Source organism: Quercus suber, unplaced genomic scaffold, assembly GCF_002906115.3.
Source record: "Quercus suber isolate HL8 unplaced genomic scaffold, Cork oak 2.0 scaffold_18, whole genome shotgun sequence".
NCBI lineage: Eukaryota > Viridiplantae > Streptophyta > Magnoliopsida > Fagales > Fagaceae > Quercus > Quercus suber.
Window position 1 is genome coordinate 2480582 of NW_027069483.1, and position 22645 is coordinate 2503226.

The 22645-nt window shown below is 35.7% G+C and overlaps 1 protein-coding gene and 1 pseudogene across 1 annotated transcript; one reads left to right on the forward strand and one right to left on the reverse strand.

Annotated features, from left to right (window-relative positions):
- Nucleotides 1–233: 233 nt before the first annotated feature.
- Nucleotides 234–3983, forward strand: LOC111992068 (probable CoA ligase CCL5; annotated as a pseudogene).
- A 1542-nt stretch (nucleotides 3984–5525) lies between these two features.
- Nucleotides 5526–17328, reverse strand: LOC111992096 (acyl-CoA-binding domain-containing protein 4). Its single transcript, XM_024023902.2, has 14 exons — nucleotides 17058–17328; nucleotides 13513–13608; nucleotides 13183–13260; nucleotides 12978–13091; nucleotides 12781–12847; nucleotides 12597–12658; nucleotides 12268–12407; nucleotides 12061–12187; nucleotides 9599–9713; nucleotides 9421–9509; nucleotides 8379–8462; nucleotides 6419–6739; nucleotides 6272–6331; nucleotides 5526–6170 (listed from the first exon to the last, which is right to left on the reverse strand). The coding sequence occupies exons 2-14, from the start codon at nucleotides 13597–13599 to the stop codon at nucleotides 5991–5993; spliced, it is 1524 nt and encodes a 507-aa protein (XP_023879670.1). The 5' UTR covers nucleotides 13600–13608; nucleotides 17058–17328; the 3' UTR covers nucleotides 5526–5990.
- Nucleotides 17329–22645: the final 5317 nt, after the last annotated feature.

A 22645-nucleotide genomic window follows, 5' to 3' on the forward strand; every position in this document is an offset into this window, starting at 1 on the left:
GCAAAAGACAATAGCAAAGCATATAGAAGAATAGGTATAGGACTACAAATTATTTCACAATTTTTTACCATAATTCTGATATGGCAGATTGTGAGTGATTACTTATCACTTATACATGAAACTACTATTTTAAATTATTTTTTTTTCCCACCAGTCACACACTCTTCCACATTATAGTTTTAGTGAAGTGTAATTTTTTTGGTAGTACTATATTTTTTCCATATATAACCCACAACAATTAAGTTAATTAACATTAGTTTGTCACCCCAAGGTTTTGTCTAAGCACATTTCCTACAGCTTAGCAAATTCATCAAGAAATGTCAGCAGAAGAGGCATGGAACACCACCACCAAAGAAGTCTCTGGCAACCCTCAACCGCCACATGTTCCGAAAAGTGGGTTCGACCCACAATCCCGAATCTACCATTCCCTTGATAAACTTGATGAACGCCGAAAAATCCCCACTAGGCCAGACCTTGACACTGCCACATATGTGTTATCACAATTACCACATCCCCACCAAGCAGAGTCACAAATTGCACTCATAGACTCTTCCACTAATCAACAAGTCACCTATGCACAACTCCAAAGATCAATTCGTTCACTTGCTTCAGGTTTGTACCATGCTCTTGGGGTCCGAAAAGGTGACGTGGTGTTCGTCTTGTCAACAAACTCGCTCTTGTATCCAACCATATGTCTTGCTGTGTTCTCAATTGGTGCAATACTAACCACAGCCAATCCACTTAACACCGAGTCAGAAATAGTCAAGCAAGTACGTGACTCGAGATCCAAGCTAGCTATTCCAGCACCTGAAGAGCTTCACAAATTAGTCCCAACTGGGGTGCCTATTATTTTAACATCAAGAAAACCCAACAACGATTCTTTGTCCATTGAAGAGTTGATTGAACGCTGTGATCAGTCAGAGTTTCCACAAGCAAAGGTATACTATACTCTTCTGGGACCACTGGGACAAGCAAAGTTATTGTTAGTATGACTTAATATATTTGTCCTTTATATGTTACTGTATATGTATCTGTTAGAATGGCTTGAATTGTCAAATAAAATGGCTTGAATTGTCAAATAGAATGGCTTGATAATTAAATATCATACTATTTGGAAGTTGCAAGAAATTGCATGATTGTTGTACGTAAAGAAATGCAAAGAAGTTTCAAGAAACATTGCATGGACTCATGGCCGAAATTATTGACTTCTTTGATAGAAGTCTTGTATGTTCTACAAACTTCACCTTTTGGCCGAAATATTTGACTTCTTGCATTCATGAATCGTCAAGAAACGGCAAGAACAAAACCAACATGAACTACATTCATGCATAGCTGAAATCTAAGAATGCTAGCCACTATTGTTGACTTCCCTAAACAATAGAAGTCTCTAGTGTGCTCTAAAGGTGGAGGTTTCGGCTAAACCTAGGCTATAAATACAATATGTGTGGAGCAAATGAAAGCATGCAAGGGTGAGCTAGGGAGAGAGCAAATAACTTCTTCTGTGTGTGTGCACCAGAGCTAGGAAGTTGGGTCTTGCAATTTTGCCTAAATACAAAAGGGTGTTCTCTATTTGTTTGTGAGAGAACCAAGGGTGTATTTGGGGTTTGGGTTTGTGTGAGAGTGCTTACAAGTCATTGTTGTAATCTCCAAACTATAGTGAAAATTATTCTATCGCCTCCCGTGGACGTTGGCATATTGCCGAACCACGTAAATTCTTTGTGTCATGTTATCTTCTCTCTCTCTTCTTTAACCTTGTGTAAACAGATTTATTTCACCCAATACGCACAACAGTATCTTAGTCATGTATCTTTATTATGTCCAGAATCAAGGAATGAACGCATGTCAATTTCCTTGCTTAATCAATGGCTAATATGCCTTATTTATTATGTATATAATTATATATGCGTTATATTGGGTTTTGCTAATACACAATTTAGAACAGTAAAAATGTAATCACAAAACGTTTTTGGTTATGTACGTGCAAATCATGTAAATCCTTTTTTTTTTCCTCTAAATCTTTTATCTTCTTTTATTTTAACTAGTGTAATTCTAACTCGTGCAAATTTCTTTCTGCTCTCTAATTTTTTTTTTCTTTTATTTTAACAGGTGTAATTCTAACGCATGCAAATTTCATTGCCGTTATGACATTACTGAGATGGTCTGTGGACGTAACCTCAGCTCAAAACGACGTGTTTTTGTGTTTCATTCCTTTGTTTCACATCTACGGGCTTGCGTTTTCTGCACTAGGATTGTTTTGTTCGGGAATCACTACGGTTTTGATGCAAAAGTTTGAGTTCCAAGCTATGCTTCACGCAATTAAAGCACACAAAGTTAATAACATACCTGCTGTGCCACCAGTGATACTTGGGCTGGTAAAGTACACAAGTAAAGCAGGGTTTGAGTCTGATTTATCTTCGTTGAGAAGGGTGGGCTCAGGGGCTGCACCTTTGAGCAAAGAACTGGGTGATGGGTTCAGAGAGAGGTTTCCATGGGTGGAGCTAAGGCAAGGATATGGACTAACAGAAAGCTGTGGAGCAGCGACATTTTTTGTGTCAGACAATGATGCTAAAGCTCGTTCGGGGTTAGCAGGAAGGTTGGTTCCAAGCTTCTGTGCTAAGGTGGTGATATTGAAACTGGAAAGGCTTCGCCACCATATAGGGAAGGAGAGCTGTGGCTAAAGAGCCCTACTATTATGAAAGGTTATTTGGGAAATGTGGAAGCTACTTCGGCAACAATTGATTCTGATGGGTGGTTGAAAACAGGTGATCTTTGTTATATTGATGGGGATGGATTTATTTTCATTGTGGATAGGATTAAGGAGCTCATCAAACATAATGGGTATAGGTAACTTGACATTTTAGCGCAAATTTAGTGTTTTTAAGTTTTAACTAATCCAAACGTTGAAAATGTATTTCATGCATCTGATATATAGATCATCTCTCTTACTTTGTGTATCATGTGGGATTCACATGTTGTGAGAAAAATGATGCATATATTATCAGATCAACTAATAATAATTCTTTATCTCATTGTTAGTGTCCAATTTTTTTTTTAATTTCAATTATTTTATAACAATAATAATAACATAGCCTTAGCCTCAAAATTTGGGGTCAATTATGTATCATCAATAGACTAAAATGGGCCGGTCATATTAATTCTAGAAAGAGCCCCAATGTTTATCTATATTGGATCCATATAATAAGAGAATGACTAAATTTTAGTCTGAATTGTCAACCTATTACAACCCTCCTCCTTTACCCACGCTTGAGACCGGCTGTGAACTAAATATGTCGCACTAAGCACAAAAACAAACAGGGTTAATTTTAATTATTTTATAATAGAAAAAATATAATAATAAAAAGAGTGCAACACGCCCTGAATGATTGAATATAAAGTGGAATACTCAGAGTGAGACAAAAGACTTTTATTCTCAAAGCCATAAGATAATTATTGGACAACACGATATAGTAAACTAATTACTTGATCGGTGCTCAATGTGTATGCAGGTGGCTCCAGCAGAATTGGAAGCAATACTTTTTGAGTCATCCCACTATTATGGATGCAGCAGTTATACCGTGTGTTACCTTTAACACTTCTCTCTCACTCTAGCTCTCTCTCTCTCTCTCTCTCTCTCTCTCTCTCTCTAACCAAGAAAAAATGCAGGGTTGAAGATGATGAAGCAGGGCAGATACCAATGGCATACGTGGTAAAAGCAGTTGGTTCTGAACTCACAGAAGACCAAGTAATTCAATTCGAAGCCAGCCAGGTTTGTCATGGCTCTAACTCTGTCCTCTTTACTCAGTAGCCATTGCTGAACTCTTTTTTTTCCCCCTAATTTGTGTATATGGAAATTTCAGGTGGCTCCATACAAGAAAGTAAGAAGAGTTAGTTTCACTAGTGCTATTCCAAGATCAGCTGCAGGCAAGATCTTAAGAAAGGATCTGGTTTCACAAAGCAAACAACAACTTATCTCCAAGTTGTAAAAAAAAAAACTCTCCACTTTTTGATTCCTTTGCTGTTGGAACCTAAATAAGAGAGCTTCAAGAGATGAAGTGATCAACCATTATATCCTCAGCAGTCTTGAAGATATGTAGGCTTTCAAAGGTCATTTTGTGTAATGGACTGTGTTATACAGTTCAAACAACTTCCATTTGCCCCTAATGTTCCCAAATGTGAGATGGTTCGAATTTAGAACAGTATAGGACCAGTTATTAGTAACAGATTATTATAGTTTTTGATGGGTTGAGAATATTAACTCTGTCGTTTGAATAATATGTCATTGTCAGCATGATGTTCAATCTTAATATTCTGCATTACATGAGGCATACCATTATAATAAGAGGTAACATTTTCTTCCATTAGGCATAGAATTGTCATAGATACATGTCTCATTTTGCACAAACCATCATGGTGAGGCTATTGCTTAATTGGTAAGACATGACTCTTATAACAAAACTAGTTCTAAGCTAGAAAATGTAGTATATAATTATTTTACAAGAATAAAATGTAAAATTTGTAGGTTAAATAGTGCATGTGTTATTTAAACATATTTTCTATTTTTATAACTTATATGTAATGGAACATATAATATATTTTGCATTCAACAACAATACATAGTGAAATATATGAAAATCGTAATTTAATAAATAAAAATTTAAATTACATAATTATAATATTGTTTTATATAAATGGAGAAGATGTTATTAAAGGGATTTTTAAAAAAAAATATACCATAATCGATTGGTTAATTTGAACTATTAGAAATTTAAATAAAAACATTCATAAGCTGCATTATTTAAAAGATCTTATTGTTTTATTAATATTAGTTCAAAAAATGTTCAAATAACTTCATGTAATAATAGATTTCAACAACATAATTATATTAACTCATTTAATTATTTGCAAGTATATTTCACAGTTGATATGGACCATAGTGAACCGAATTAACACGAATCAACCGAAGTTGACCAAATACTACAATAATGTGTCTCAACAGGCACTAAAAAATAATTAGGAATTTGTTATGTTGTTGATGTGAAACTAACCAATAATGATATTATTTTTATCTTTTCTTTTACCATTAATAATTTAAATAAGAACATTCACAAGATGCATTATTTAAAAGACCTTATTGTTTGATTAATATATATTTTAAAAAAAAAAGCTTAAATGACTTCATGTGCTAATAGATTTAGACAAAATAATTAAATTAAATCATCTAATTATTTATTAATAGATTTACAATTGATGAGGCTTATCGGGAGTGTAGAAACAATAAATACTACACTTTGGCTTTTAAATATTATATATATGCAATTAAAAGAACCAGTGCCTAGCCTATTGGAATTTTTTTTTTTTTTTTTAAAGAGGAAAAAATAAAGGATAGCATGCAAAAGGACCGTGATGTAGGAGATCTTCTTCCAAATTACATACATAGATACCACAACTAGTTAATATGAATTGTTATACCTTCAGGTGAAACTTATTCAGCATGATCAATAAACAAATTCTACCAAGATGAGTAATGAAATTCCAGAATATGTAAGAATTCATTGCCAAGCCAGAAGAATCTTGTAACTGATACAAATCAATTGTACTAACTTACTAAGTACAAAAACTAATGAAAGGGTAAAATGAGTGACTGTCACCATCACATACACAAGGAACAAATATGAAGAAATTAGAAAAGACAGAAAAAAAAATGAACAGATTGTGGATTCCAAAAATTTTAAAAGAAAAAAGAGCATATACTATATTCTTGTATCAAGTTTAGTCTCATCTCCATTAGAAGATCTTAACAATGGTCAAACGTTGCAAGCATTTCCAAGATTATGCTTGTTGACCATGATTGAATTTCACCATTAGCTCTCGAAATTGCAACTGCTATAATCTGCCTAAGCTTAAGATCATATATTTGCTTGAAAAAAGCTATGGCTAATGATAAATTGAATTGCTCCCAGATTTAATTTTTAGGCACCAACCTTCAACCTTTATGCATTGCCATTTCCCCCTGCTATCCATCGCCAAACACCACCTGAACCTTGCTTCTGGACTGCTGAAGCTAGCTCTATATTCCGTTCAAATGCAGACTTTTGCGTCCGAAGCTCTTGTACCTCATTCTCTATGGGCTGCATTGATTCCAGCATCTTATGCAGTTCTGAGATTTGTGCCTGGACATCACCAATACCAAATAAATTTAGTCAGTGACCCAGTTAGTCAACAAAGGAACAACAGATTAAAAAATGGCAAAAGGAATGAGAGAAAGGGAGACCTCCAGCTTAAAGCATCTTGATCTCTCAGCTCCAAGTTGACCTTGGACAGAAAGTAGTTCCTGAATGAATATGGTTGAAACCATGAGTTTTAAATAGCTGACCAATGGAAAATCACCTTAATTGGCACTAAATCATAAAAAGCATACCTTGGACAACTCAGAAAGAGTACCATTTTTCTCGTCAATCTGTCCCTTGATCCTAGTATTTTCTGCTCTGACTTCTGCAAGTGACAGTTCCAACACATTTTTCTCTTCTCTAATGGCCTTAACACCATTTGTGACATCTTTTTCAGAAATACTGTTTTCAGCTCCCTTGGAGTTCAGATCTTCTGCTTTGGTGAAATCTAACTTTTCTGCTTTGGTTAAAGCATATGCAGCAGTAACAGAAGCTGCTGCTGCAGCCGCTGCTGGTGACTGTAAAATCTTGGGACGTGATGAGTCCCTAGGTTTGGGTTTCATAATAAAAACCTAGGAAATAAAGGGGCAGGCACAGAAAGCATAGAACAGACTTAGATTGCAACAACTGATATGAATCCATAACTTTTGACAAGAATTCACACTGGAAACTTTGAATAAATATTAGCAGACAAAGAGGCTTTAGGATTTAGTGCCTACTGCTAGACTAATCTAGAGGAAAATAACTGAAACCCAGTTAGAAACAAAAATCAGCAGAATTTGCAGTTCAAGAGTCAGTACCTAAAAATCAAAGCATTTGCAGTGAATCGGACTTACAAGCAACAAAATGCATCTTAGAAAAAAAACCAAAAAAAAAAAAAAAAGAAGAAGAAGAAGAGGCAATTAGGTTGAGCCATTGAGGTGCCACTTCCCAAAGCAGAGTGATATGACCTTCCCACCCTTTCTAGATTGAGGTGAAACAGAAACATTGTGTAGCGTCTATCCTCATCTCACTAGTCATGATAGTCTAGAACACTACATATTGCTAAAATAGTATCAAATGAATATCAACAATTTTACAATGACGCTTCATGAGGTGCACACGCCACTAACCCTTAAGAGGACAAATTTGATCAGTTATGTACTGTACTCAAGTTATAGTAAGAACAGAGATAGAGATCTCTCAAACAGCCTTGAGGACATGAGTTAAGGGAAGTGAGTGTATACATATAGGGTTGGGTTCAAATTCCACAATGTAACTTTTGGCTTGTTACACCACTTAATACTTTTTTATTGGATGCGAGAATTTTGAAAAAAAAAATCCACCATTATATTGCATTAACCCTTCATGATTGCAAAATTTCAAGATGATCAAAAATCAATAGATATCTCATCTATAAAATGTTTAAATTTCAAGTTTTTGTATTTTAAAACCATGCAAAGAACATGAGCTAATGTATCAAATAGTAAATACCATTCTTATTAGCATGAAATTTGGCAAAATTGTTAAGAATGAGAAAATATAATCCAACGGTCGAATTTTAAAATATAACAAAGAGTTGCACCAAATATAACTTCATCTTACTTATCCAAAAAATATATAATTTGATCTTGACCCATATGTGTGTGTATGTGTGTGTGTGTGTGTGTTAAAACTTAAGTTACACCTAGTGCATCTTTTGTTAAAGTTAAACAACATAATAACTTTAAGTTCAATTAATGTGAATCCCACCATTAGATCACACATTCTCTCCTTGCTAAACATGCACACCAAATTTAATACCAGATGTCATTCCTTATGCGATCCATAAATCTATGCATTTTGCATATTTTAAAAACATAAGCATCTAAATTTTTGAACAATTTATAAATGAGAGGATTCTCTCTTATTTGACAAGTCTGCCAGGAATGGGGAAATCTTATTATCCAATGATAGGTTTGACAATATACTTAGCCAATAAAAGATATTGGGTAATGCAACATTAGCCAATAGTTATACTAGGTGCGATGTGAATTTTTGTTTCTAAGTGTAAATGAGGGGATTTGAATCTTGGAACTAAACCCCACAAAAGGGGGTGGGATGCGATAGGCACAAATAGTATTCAAAATTGACATTACCAACACTATGTTTCAATACATGCTGATACGCTCAAAACAAATTTAATCTTCAGAGAGAACTTGTACTCATTCAAACTAAACTTTCAATACATACCTCATTGCTGTATTTCCCATTGTAGCCACCAAAGGCAACCAAATACATCTCTCCATCAATAATAGCCGAGCAAACACTGAGTCCCTGCTTTCACATTTATGATCACTGATTAAGTAAAAAATCAACATATTCATGTGCTATGTATTCAAGTACATGGCTTTTTCCAAAATCAAATTCAATAACGTCTAAGGTGAAACCCTTAATGAAATAAAATGAAGCACAAGGGGCATGACATTACCGACTCTCCACCCTAACATAGATATAAGTTTTTTAAACAACTCATCGTCACACTTCAAGCATAACCATTGATTCCTTAACTAAGCCTGAGTAGTGTTGTCCATAATAAATAAAAAATTTATAGGTTCATGCCAGGAAACAATGGTAAACGCCAAAACTAATGCCAGAAATTTTTTTTCTTTCTTTTTTTTTTTTTAATCATTATTAAAGGTAAGAATAATTTTATTAAAATGAGACTAGTTCATGCATAATTGACACAAATTAGCCTAAAGAATTACAAAAATTACAAAAAGAACAAAGACTCTTAAGAAAAAAGAAAAGGAATCTCTATCCATAAAACCCCGTGCACAAGACCAATCAAATAGATAGAATGCAAAGGTGGCTATTAGCTGATTCCCGTACCCTCTAGTCTCCACATCCACAACCGTACGTCTATTTCATTCCTGACATAAGGTCCACATCAAACATAGCGGAGACAAATTCCAAATATCTGAAGAATGTTTGCCCATCCAATTCCTCTAGCCAAACATAAGATCAATCACTCTCCGTAAAACCCAGTAGATCCCAAAAGATCAAAAATCAAAACTCCACAGCCGATAGGCCTCCTTGCAGTGAATCAAAAGGTGACCCACTGCCTCCCCACTACTTTGACACATGAGCACCAGTCTACCATAATCATATACCAATTTTGCTCATTAGGTGTTTTTATCAAACAAACAATCTCACTCTGCTAGAGAAAATGCAATTTTACATCAGAAGACATTACAATGGGAGAGAAAAGTTAGAAAAGGAATAAAGTGGTGACCTCACTAGCAAGCGGATCCCTTTGCTTCACACTTGTCAATTCTGACCAGACTAGCTTAGACATATTTAACACTAGAGTCTCAGGGCAACCTGCAAACATATATAGCCATACATCCATGAATGCACAAAAGGGTTCATATGCATGCAGAATAATATTTGAAGCACATAATTCTACATACCACTTTTGTTATCTCCACCACCAACTATGTACCAGTTTTCATCAATGGTTATACCAGCATGACCTGCCCTGGCAGTCACTAAATCACCCTGAACAAGTGGTTGAGACCATTCCATCTGCAAACACATGACAGCTTATCACACTAACATAGTCGGAATAAACAATAAGAGAAGGGAAAGAAAAAAGACTAAAAGATCTAGCAACACTATAGGTAAGCACAAATTATAGTATGATTTCAGTAAATGATTCAACTATACTTGAAAAAAGTTTTTTTTCCCTTCTTTTTCTTTCATTTTTTTTAATAAGTAATGAATGTTTAATTAGAACCAAGTAAAACCTTATGTTCACAATGATGAACACAGAGAATAGAAGTACAAAAGACTCAAAAGGAAAATCTAAGGTAAACTTAAAATACTAAAACAGAAGAACATTGTGTAAAACCCCAAACCCTGGACCAATCAAAGAGAGTACGAGCAAACAGAGCTTTCAATTGATCCAACGAGCTTTCCATGTCTTCAAAAGTATGACTATTCCTCTCCCTCCAAACAAGCCACATCAAACAAGCCAGCACCAAGTTCCAAATATCAAATGTGGATCGAATACTCCACCAAAAACTGCACCGATGAGTACCCCTACCTATCTTCGTACACCAACCTCCCTTATCTTCCCCATATTTGGAGATGATCACTCGTAACCACAAATGGGAAGCTTCAAGTCCATAGCACCATAGCCGCTTACCATGCAATGCTTGATTGAAATGCACCAACCTCCTAATCCCCTAACCCCCAGTATCAACTGGTGAACAAACTGTGTCCCAAGCAACCAAAGAATATTTAAATTCCTCCTCCAAAGCTCCACATAAGAACTTCCTCTAAATCTTCTCCACTCTATCAGCCACAGCCTTCGGAATGGTGAATAAAGACAAGAATTAAGTGGGAAGACTAGAGAAAGTGGACTTTGACAGAGTAAGGCTACCTCCCTTAGATTGATATAGTCTCTTCCAGCCCGACATTGTCCTTCCACCTTCTCCAAAATGGGTTTCCAAACAAAGGCTGTCCAATAGGATGCCCCTAAAGGCATACCCAAATAGGTTATTGGTAGACTTCCAATTTTACAGCAAAGATATTAGCTAAAGCAGCCAAATTACCCACTTCCCCAACAGCCACCATCCCACTTTTACCCACATTAACTTTCAACCCAGTAAGAGCTTCAAAGCAGATTAAAACCAACCTACTATATAACAAATGTAGGTGAATGAAATTTTATCCTTGTCTCTTTGTATTAACAGAAAATATGAAATTTTAATCTTCCTCAGAAGAATAAGTAATGAAATTGCTAAGCACTAACTTCAAGGAACAGAAATAAGCATGGCCCCCTTGATTATGTTGATGACTAAATCTCATGGTGATTGATAATTCTTTCTACAGGTCTTACATACATTAGCAACATCAACTGCTTGACATAGAAATACCACATAATGATATCAACAATAATTCTAGAACCCCACAGAAAGCCAAGCAAAAGATAGAAGGCAGGCATACAGTGACCAAAGCAATCACAAGCACAAATTGATGGAATATTTTAATCTTCTTCAAAGTCTAAGTGTCTCAGTGTCGAAAGTCCATCTAATGAAGTTATCTTAAATGGATGGAGGTCTCTATTTGATGGCAAAGTTAGTTTTATAAATGTGAAACCATTACTGGCAATATAATAATTAGATCCTTTATAAGCATAAATCTTTGACATTAACATAGAATTCATGAAATTGAATACATGTGCTAATAGACATCATTGCTACACTTCCTAAGTGTCAAATAAGACAACTTTCCAAAATTTGGGCACATCTGCATGTTTGTTGTGTTGGTGTGTGATAGTGTTTGTCCAATCCAATGGCCATGGAAAATCCAGAAAGGGAGGTTTCCTTCAATAATCTAGTTCAAAAGATCGGTCGTGATTCAAAAAATATAGGACATGCCCCTCTATATCAAAATAAAAAATCTGTGGATTGAGAGACTCAATGAATTCCTAGCATAACCTCACGACAAGCCATAATTTTATGATACATAGGATAATTCAGGAAAACAGATAAATTAAGGACAAAAGGCATACAAGTAATATGTTTTTGCAACTCAACGCTTTCTAGCACACTTGTATTCATAAGCGTTGCAATATTAACCATCAAGAAACTACATTTTTATTCTAAAAATGAACTGCAGTATACATTTTACCCTAGTGAGACAGTTCTTAAGATAGAATGGAAGCAAAGTAGCATTTCTTTTATCCAAAAAGTAAAATAAAAAGATACTCAGTTTACTGCCTATATATCAAAGCGGCCAATGAGCTCTAACTCAAATGGCACCTCCTTCTCTTGTGGTGGGAAGGTAAGGAGTTCAAGGTGGAAGAGTCTATATATCAATTTGGACCCAAAAAATAAGTGTAAAAAATCCTGCCAAAAAAACTTACAGTCTGCAAGTCCAGTACATGCAGATTGTTGAAGAAAATAGAATGAGAACAACCGCCAAAAATTAGAAGGTAGCGTTCTGCATGCACTGCTGCTGTGTGATCGAATCGGGGAGCTGGAGGTGTCTGCCTATCAAAACACAAGAAATTGATGAAGAATCTTCTGAAAGCACACAAGTAGCTGTCCATAAATGTGGAGTAGACACTTACGTTCCCTCCACCATGTCCCAAGTCATTGTCTCCAGATCAAGAACGAAGACATCATTCAACAACCTCCTGCTCTTGTCTTCTCCACCAAAAACTATCACTCTAGAACCAACAAGTGTAGCAGAATGTCCCCCACGAGCTACCTGGAACATTCTCCATCAGCATGCCAATCAAATTCACAGAACATCAAATCAACTCCAGCAGAAACAAAAGACTCAATTATTCTCCTTGCTAAATAAATAGATAACAAAAGAAAGTTTAGATGGCAAATTGACAAAGCATAAGCACAAGGGAAGAAGTAAACTTAGCAGCCAATAGAATCAGTTAATTACCGGAACTTTTCCTGAGGTCTCCACAACACCACAGAGATGTGTTTCAAGATCGATGAATAGCACTAAAACAAGTAAATTTACACAAATAAGGGGCTAAACAATACACAATATCGCAGAGCAGCATCAAAAGATTCAAAATCAGATAACCCTTACCAATGCTAATATGGCTCTTAAATATACAAACCTGTTATTTTGTCAGCTACTTTCTTTGAATGCCCACCAATAAGAAATAGTTTATTTCCCCAGTTAACCTATCAAAACAATGTATACTTAAAATAAGTAATTACTTAAAAATAAGTTGAATCAGTAGACTAAAAGATTGAAGTCAGACAAAAGGGAAATACACACACGCACGTGGACAATGTGCATCTAACTTCTTACCACATTGTGACTAGAAATGGCTGGAAGAATATCCAGTGAGCCTGTCTCTTCAAATTTATCAGCATTTGGTTTCAGTTTTAGATTAGACCACACCAAACTTTTAAGGTCAAATACCTGCAGAATTATCCCTTTACCAAATGACCCGCAAGAAGGGACTTGAAGTTTAATATGAAAAACTGGATGGGCAATTGGGCAAATCCAATACCTGAACATCAGATAGGTACCGGCCATTACGACTCCCACCAACAACATATAGTTTCTCATCAACTACCACTGCAGCATGCTATAGTTAAAAGATAAGACAGTATGATAAGTATATGGTCCATAATGAAGAGTAAAACGCTTCATAAAAATATGCCACTGATCATGGACTTATAATAGTCAAATGAAAATGGGCTTAACCTTAGTGGTTCAAAAAGTACTAAAACCAACATTTTTTTTATTGGTAGGTTACAAATGAACAAAATAGGTTTAAACCCACAACCTCACCACCTCTTCTTAAGCTAGAACCAACAATATAATTCAGTTCATTCACCTTGTAGCGGGCCGGTGGCCGTGAACCAGATACAGGGACTGCTGTCCACTGGTCATAGGCCAACCTTGATTGCCACTCTGTTTCCATAAAAGCTGGCTGCATGTCACTCAAGTCCATCAATTTAAATTGTTTTAACAATAATCTCAATGCAGAAATTGCAATAATTTGGAGAAAATTTATTACAAAATATGGGGAAAAATCACAAGGAATATAAAATTTCCAATGGGAAAGGCTAGCATATAACTATAAACAGCAAAAAAATACTTAAATCGAAGAAAAAAGATACAACCACTACTAGGATAAGAAGCCAATGATCTTGTGATTGTGAAGGAATAGGGATAACACTAATGGAGAACAAGATGATAGAAGATATTTAGACTGACTTGATCATCAAATGCAATAGTCAATAACAGTCTTTTGTAAGAAGGGGTGCCGCAAAACAAGTCAAAAGACATTACAAATACAAAAAGAAGGCCCAAAAGAATTGGTCAAGCCATTGATAAAAGAAATTATGGCCTACGCCTGAGCTGATTGGTCTTAAAGAACTTCTGTCAAGCCAGCCTTAAGTCTTTATTAAGCTTAGTTTTCCTTCGCCAAGAGCTTTATAGCTTAACTAGCACCTCTTGTTGTTTCCAACGAAAACATCCAGACTTCAAGCTCCCCCCCACACCCATTATAACTATTGAATTATATATATATATATCTATTTAAAGCTAAGTTTTCTTTCAATTTTTTCCTCTTTTGAGGGAAAATTCAAACTAGTAACCTTCACTTCAATAATCATGGCCCATTGAGATGATCTCAATTAATTTTGATCATCAATGTAGTAAAAAAAAATTATATAAAATAAAATTTTAAAAAAAAAAAAACAAAATTAACAAACTAAAATATAACCAAAAGAAAATCAAAAGGGAAAGCCACATATCATAACATAAACATATTATGAAATGGTTCCAAAACCTAATCTAATTCAGCAAAAAAAATGATGCTACTATTATATAAATGAACAAACTCAAGTACTTCTCCACAAAAAAAAAAAAAAAAAAAAAAAAAAAAAAAAAAAAAGCTCAATAAATATTTTTTTATCACAAACAAATTGGCGTAACTCAAACCATTTAACCAAAGATTCAATTTTAACTATGTAAAATTCTCTGTGTATTTACATTAAAAAGTGTCTTCTTCAGCACTTGTAAAGTAGCATCACCTGTTAAGATTCAGTGATCTTAACAACTCACTCACTCAGTAGTTCTTCGAGGGAACTAGGCCTCCAATGATCCTTTCAAGGGAATCAACCTCCAAAACAATTACATTCTTATTCCTTGAATCAATTTTACATTCTCAGCAGAGTCTTATACTTTATTACATGACCCAACTAACTAACTGATCCACAAGAGTACAACTCATTACAGCCCAACAGACTAACTAACAAAGTACAATACTCTAATGCTTATCCTAACTAACTAACAACTAACTGAGTATGAGTGCCTATTACAAAAATTCAATACAGCAGTGTTGTGTTGTACTAAGGACCTAACACATCAACATGTTAGTTAGTAGTTACTCATCACAGAACACATTCACTCAGAGGAGATATCATCATTATATCAGAGAGAGGCAAGTACAGGCTTTCATAAAAATTATAAAAGCGCAGTGACAACATGCACACACAAAGGATAGATATTAGAGAAGAGAGATCAGAAATTCATGAGAATCATGAGTGACGAGTCCATATCGGAGAGATGGAGACACGTACACAATGATTCCAACCCATGCCTATGGGACTTGTTGGTGTGCGGCAGTGAGGATCGATTAACGGAGGTGACTGGTGGAGTGGAGGAAGAATGAGAGGTAAGAGGGGCATACTGAGCTAGAAAAAACCAAATGGGTAAAAATTGGGGATTTGTGATTGTATTGTGTGTACATTTTTGTTTAGACTGGACTTTTGATTTGTCTAAAAGCTATTCTTCTTATTTTTGGGGCAATTGGGTTTGTTTAGACCAGATTTTTTTTTTTTATTTTGTTGTTAATTTTGGTTTGTCTAGTGGTTGTTCTTGGTACAGCTGGAGAAAAGGTATGGAGCCATGGAGGATTTTTTTTTTTTTTTTTGGTGGGATTTCATGGGTTAATTTGTAAATTTTTTGGGAGGAGGGGGGGCAATAATATATATTTTGGGAAAATTACAAACTTTCTTTGTACATATATATACTACGCTTTTATTATAAAAAAAATTAAAAAATGGGGGGATGGAGGGGCCCCCTTACCTAGGTTCATCCTGGTCATACTTGACCAGTATTGGTGCTTGCCAATTACTTCTTGCAAAGGTTTACAGGCTTTCCTACAGGTGGAAAAATATTCCTCTTAAAATGTTAGCTCCAAAGGTAGCACTCAAGGTTCTTGGATTTTGCATCCTTGCTGCCAATCGAACCTCATCCTTTAACCCACTCATGAAGCAGCTAAGCTTATGAGATTCAGTTAAATTCCTAATTCTATTACTCAATATTTCAATTGGCTTTTGTAGGCTGCCACAGTTGTGGTAAGCCTCAATTTGGTCAAGGCTTCCATAGGATTATCATATGAAGAAGGGTCAAAATCTAACTTGAACAGCCTAAACAAAAGTCTCCCAAGAATCCAAAGATCTCTCACAATCTTCGAACCAAATAAGTGCTTCATCATCTAAATGATAATAAGCATTCAAGAGTCAAGACTTGTTCTTCTTCAAGTACGTTATAATAACTAAACAATTACACAGCCCTAAAAATCCAATCTTGGCAATTCCAGCTTAATGGGTTTGGGTATCAATACACCTACCTCATGCTGTACTGGTTGCTCCACAATTTCTGCCCCAAGAAGGGGCACTTCTTGCTGTGGTCCCGATCGTTGTATTGCTGGTAGGGGTAGCCTTTCCTCGATTGCAGTCTGCATAACCTTGACACTAGTACCCAGTTCCTCTATTCTTCGGGTATTTGTTTCCATTGCTGTATCTTGATCGTCCAACCTTTGTTGAACAACCACGACAGACTCACTCAGACGAGAAAACTGCGTGTTTCTGTGAGTGATCTTAACACTTCACTCACTCACTCACTCGGTTGGTTGTTCTTTGAGGGAACTAGGCCTCCAAAACAAATTGGAATTCTAATTCCTTGAATCAGTTTTTACAATCTCAGCACAGTCTTTTATACTTGACTACATGACCCAGCTAAACTAACTGAACCAGAAGAGTACAACTCCTCACAGCCCAACAGACTTAACCAACAATGTACAATACTCTAATGCTTATCCTAACTAACTATCAATTAACTGAGTACAAGTGCTAATTTCACAAAATTCAATACAGCAGTGTTGTGTTGTACTATTTTGGTTCAATTATACAAATCACCAATTCAAATTTTCAATTTCATTTTTTCGTTTTCTTTCCTTCTTTTTTTTTTTTTCTCGGGAACCAAACAGACCACAGATTTCGAGCTGAAAACATTGAATTAACTGGTAATTCAAAATTGAAGCACAATATTTATAGAAAACGAGAAGGAAAAAAAAAAAAGACGTACCTTAGATCGGACCGAGAATGGAGATAGAGGTTGAAATGGAAGGACAATGAGGAGAGATCGGACGGTGCGGAATGCGAATTCTCCGAATTGATGCGAAGAACCGAACGGCACCGTAGAGATCTAGCTCGCTCTCTCTTTCTCTCTCTCTCTCCCGTACAATCTCTGTGTGTTTGTGTGTGTTTCCGTACAGACGAAAAGCACGGTATCGTCGTTTCAGTTGAAATAGATCTCTCTCTCTCTCTCTCTCTCACTCTGTGTCCGTCAATGTGATAGATCAGCTGCATGTCGCTTATTTTTCTACGACATGTCGTTAATTTAATGAATTTTTTGGGCCTTCTTTTCCGGGTTTTTTTGGGGTCCGAATGTAGGCTATTATAGGTGTACCGATGGGCTAATTCATAATAGGCCCAAAACTTATTCTCAGTTTTCTCACCCTAAAAAAATATATGCCCAATAATTTCTCAAAGCGAAAAGGCTTAACAGAAGCTAAAATATTCGTATTGTGCATGAAAGAATGGACCATTTTCTAGGTCTTTAGGAGGCTTTACTCGGTAATTCTGAAATGGGTCATCATGGCTTGACCTTTTTTGGGCTCAAAGCCTACCAATCTGCAGACATGGCTATTACAAAGACCGGACTTTTTTTCTTTTTCTTTTTTCTTTTTTTTATAGTAAATTCAACATTTTTCTTTTTTTGAGAAGCATAATAAATTCAACATGTATTAGGCTAATGAAGCCTTATATGGATCACACAATGGTATTTTAGGATTTGGTATTGGTATGATTAAATTTGAAAGAAAAGGGGGATTATCGTTGTCTATAAGTGTCAATGGAGAACAAGGAAGTGCTACTTAAGCCAAAGAGTCAACAGTTATTTGGTGTAGTTGAAGCTAATGACTTTTTTGGTAATTATTATTAGTAATAAGAATAATATGATATAATCAATATGGATTCACATGCATCTTTTTTTCAATTCAATTCCAATAAAATTTCACACCAAGAATAAAAAAGGGGAGAGAGGGAGCTTCAATGAAGATTCGTGATACATTATATCCTAAGTAGGTAAAAAAAAGAGTTGAGGTGATAGAAAAAACAAGCAGGGAAGCAGAAGCAAAAGCAAGAGGTCTTTAACGAAAACTGCATAAATCTTATTTCAATCATTCAATTTGTTTGTTCTATATCACAAAGATTTTGATAAAGATTATCAGATTTCCTTCTTCTTCTTTTCCTTTTTCTTTTCTTTTTTTGGTTGAATGGTGTTAGGGGCCCTTTTTTGTTGTGCAGCCACATGTTGTATGTTGGATGGGTGACCTTGCTAGACTCGGATTTATTTTGGAGAGTTGCGTCCGGAACTCGACATTGGGCCACATAGTCCAATGGCTTCCGGCATATTTTTAAACCTACAAAATGAGTAAAGCCCAAAGTCTAAGAATCATGATAGTGATTGAATAAATAAATAATATGTGTTTGATATAATTGCTTTGATTGAGTGATGAGTTAAAGATCATAATGATGTATATTGGGTGATGTCCAATATTAGGGAATAATCAATTAAGTGTCATATGTCCAGCAATGGGATGGGTCTAACGTAGTCCATGTCTAGCTATGGTATGGTTCATGTAATAAGATATGTCTAGCAGAGGTTTATGTTCAAATAATAAGGTATGTCCAACTGAGGTTTATGTTCAAATAATATATGTACAGAAAAAATTTATGTTCAAATGATACATGTCCAATAGAAGTTTATGTCCAAATAATATATGTCCAGTAGTGACAGGTCAATTTATTAGCTAGCGTATGTGTTTACTAGATAGTAATGTAATAGTAAAGTAATTTGTTTTTAAAGGTGAAGTAATCATGTATTCAATAATGTAAATTTAGAGATATGGAAACGTAGTGACTTATCTTTGCGTGGTTTGTAACTCCAGCTGTATAATATCAGAAACCTGATAATATTCTAGCAATATGACTCCAGCAGTAGAGAGATAGTATGCCACGATATGTCCTTCCATGATGACTTCAAGATTGAAGGGGAAGAAATGGGTGCAATTAGAGGGAGAGAAAGTATGTCCAGCTATGTGTAGAGGCTAGTTAAGTTTGTCCCCTATATCATACACTTAAATGAATTTCCTCTTGATAATGCTCTTTTAGTTATTGTGAAGTTATGGATAGTATTGCCCTCCATAAGAAGAGTTTTTGTAAGATAGGTTTGTGCCTTCCATGAGAAAGGCTTTAGTATGAGCTCTTTGTGCCTTCTAAGAGAAGGACTTTAGTATAAGGTCTTTGTGCCTTCTAGGAGAAGGGCTTTATGTATTAGAAGTCCATACCTTCCATGAGAAAAGCTTTTGTAAGAAGTATTTGTGCATTCTAAAAGAATAATTTTAGTATTCGAAGTTTATACCTTCCATGAGTAAGGCTTTTAGTATGAGTGTTTGATAATGCTCTTTTAGTTATTGTGAAGTTATGGATAGTATTGCCCTCCATAAGAAGAGTTTTTGTAAGATAGGTTTGTGCCTTCTATGAGAAGGGCTTTAATATGAGCTCTTTGTGCCTTCTAAGAGAAGGACTTTAGTATAAGGTCTTTGTACCTTCTAGGATAAGGGCTTTATGTATTAGAAGTCTATATCTTCCATGAGAAAGGCTTTTGTAAGAAGTATTTGTGTCTTCTAGTAAAAGGATTTTAATGTTAGAACTTTATGCCTTCCATGAGTAAGGCTTTTAGTATGAGTATTTGATATCTCTTAAGAAGCATGGAGATGGTAAAAGATATAGATGTTTTATGGGATGTAGTATTTGTAATTTGTATGGGTAATAAGTATGGGTACTTGATGAGAGATGGGTTTGTAATATATATGAGAAATATATATGGATAATTTGTGAGAGATGTAATTTGGAAAGATGTATGAGAGATATGTATAGGCATTTTGTAAGATATGTACTTTGTAAGATGTATGAGAGATATGTAAGATGGTAAAGGAATTATGTTAGAGCTGTTGGAAAGATTATAGTGATGGTTTGTGTTGCTTTCCAAGATATGGAATTTATAAGAGAAGTTGAGAAGAGTATTGAGATATGTTTATGCGCAGCAAAACAGTAGAATTTCAGAATAAGAGAGTGTGGGAGTAGAGTTTTAGAAGAGTTGTGGTGTGTTGTGATGGTGTCTTGTAATGTTGTAATGGTTTAGTAAGTATATGGAATGGTATAGTAAGTGTGGGGCCAGAAAGTCAGGCAGCCTCGGCCCACTTCAAACCAGGCCCAGAGGCCTATGCCGAGGATGCATGTGGGGTCCGAGGATAAAAGTACGATGTCCAGTCCCCAAGGAACAGATCCGAGGACGACCTTGTCCTCGGACATTCGAGACCTCAGAAATACACGAGCACCCCACCACTAAAAAGGGGTCTTCTTAAATATCCGAGGAGGAAAGGGCAAGCGCCACGTGTCGACAACGGGAGCACGGTAAAGGAGCAGGTCTAAGGCGAGCTGTCACCTCCATATTAAATGCCCTCAACTAACGTCTTGGCCGCATTAATGATGAGGGGATTACAGAACAGTGTTGTCTTGGTTGCCGCAACCCATAGGAAGAACGGGAAGGTGGCTGATGGGACAGGTACTCAAGTGGTGGCCTGGTTGCTCAACAAATGTAGGGTTGTGATCAATGGGAAAAAGAGTATATAATGTAAGGGATCCCTCTTAAGGAAGGGGCTTTTTTTTTTGAAAATGAGAAAAAGGGAGGAAGTCATAAGAACAGCAAGCTCGCCGAAGAAAGGTCAAAGAGCATCATTGTTCACGTTCACCTAAGAACTACCACGCGTGGTCATTGCACCCTTTACTAGGGCCTAGTTCTTGACCCCGCTCTCTACAAATTAATTGCAGGGCTAGCTGGGCTTGGATCCATTCCCGTAATACACAGGGACGCTCGAACCTGGTCCCTACAGTAAGTGTGTATGAGATTATGTAAAAGAAATGGAGAAAGAGATGTTTAAAGATATAGGCGGCAAGATAGATATATTTTCTGAATGTGGAGAGTGAGAGAATGAACATAAGATGAGTAAAGGTGTGTAGGAAGAGTTGTATGGAATGGTGTTGTGTTGTTGTAGGCTTTAGCTTGGTCCTCTTTATATAGAGCCAAGTCTAAAACTAAATCAGTTCAGCTAGAGGAAAGACCAGCAAAAAGTGAAAGGATTTTAGCAAAAAAAAAAATATAGTTTCTTTAATTGGTTTTGGTTTTTAGTCAAATAAGAAAATTCTGTAATGTTACAGCTGCTGGGTTAGTTGTCACATCTGTTCTGAAACAGCTATCACAGTTGTCTGAAAAAGCTGTCACAACTGTTATAAGACAGTTGTTGCTTGGGGCTGAAGTAGATGAGGTCAACTAATGATCTCAAGCTGCTGGAGAGAATATTCAGATTTTATTTCTTGGATTTAGCTGAAAATGGTAAGATCTCTTTTAAGGATATTTTGCTGTTTTGGGTATAGCAGCTGGTTGCTGGATTGAGCATTAAATGGTGAGTGATATCACTTTCAACCAAGTTTCAAGTGTTGAACACACTGCTAGTGTTCTGTTGGAAAGGTTTCCTCTTTTGGGTATTTATATTTTTGGTCTAAGGTTTCATTATAATACATTTTTAGTAAGTAATGGAATGATTAATTGATTGTTAATGAAACTTTAGAGATCTAGTCAAGGGGTCTCATTGTGTTGTGACTTAATCTTGGTGGGCAATAAGAGCATTTAATGCTCTACTCAAACAGCTGGCAGGGGGATATTTAGGCTCATTATGGCAGATTGCAACTGGATATTAAAGATATTATGAATATTTTACATTTGAGGATTAAAGATAACCAATCAAATTTAGCCATGTGTTTGAGTTGGATTTTAGCTGAAAATAGTAATGTAGTTTATGTGAGATAATATGATTAGGTTTCCAAATTCGTATAACAACAGCTGGAGATAAAATGAATAGTTATTTGAATAGCATTTAGATGGCTGGTGTTTTTGCGTATTTGTCATATGATGAATATTAAGTTTTAGTTAAAAAGTAATGGAGAGTTTTATCATTTTAAGTGTTCAAGTGATAAAAGGGACTTACTAGATGTTTTCTGCTACTCGTCAGAGTTTAGGAAGTTGGAGAAGACATGCCAAGCAACATTTTTTTTTTTAACTTTAAGCTGCTGGAGTTTTACTGAACATGCCTCTTATTCCTCCAAACCATAACTCCCAAAGTTTCCCAAAGAGACTCATGAGCTTGGATCATGAGCCGAAGATGAGATGACATACATTAGGCTTTGCTGTCATTTTGTGTAAATATGGGCTTTTGTTGGAGAAGCCGCCTTCCATGAGCATGAGAGAGATAACATGGACCATAAGTTTTGATTCATTGCTTGAACCTAATCCATATATTGATGTTGATGATGTCGTAGATTATGATCCCATTTGATGAAAAGGAAATATAGACCATGAATCCGTCTCTTGAAGTAAGGATTTTGTGGGCCATGTGAGCTCAATCCATGTAGTTGAATAAGATATAAATTTATTTTGGGTTTTAAAGAGATTTACCCAAAAAATATGTTGATGTGATGTGGGTTGCTAAT

Coding starts and splice junctions, on each gene's coding strand:
- LOC111992096 (XM_024023902.2), bottom strand. CDS start 13,599: ATGGAAACAGAGTGGCAATCAAGGTTGGCCTATGACCAGTGGACAGCA. Junction 12,408..12,596: donor AGACCTCAGGAAAAGTTCCG/GTAATTAACTGA, acceptor AGAATGTTCCAG/GTAGCTCGTGGGGGACATTC. Junction 8,463..9,420: donor GGGATCCGCTTGCTAGTGAG/GTCACCACTTTA, acceptor ATGTGAAAGCAG/GGACTCAGTGTTTGCTCGGC.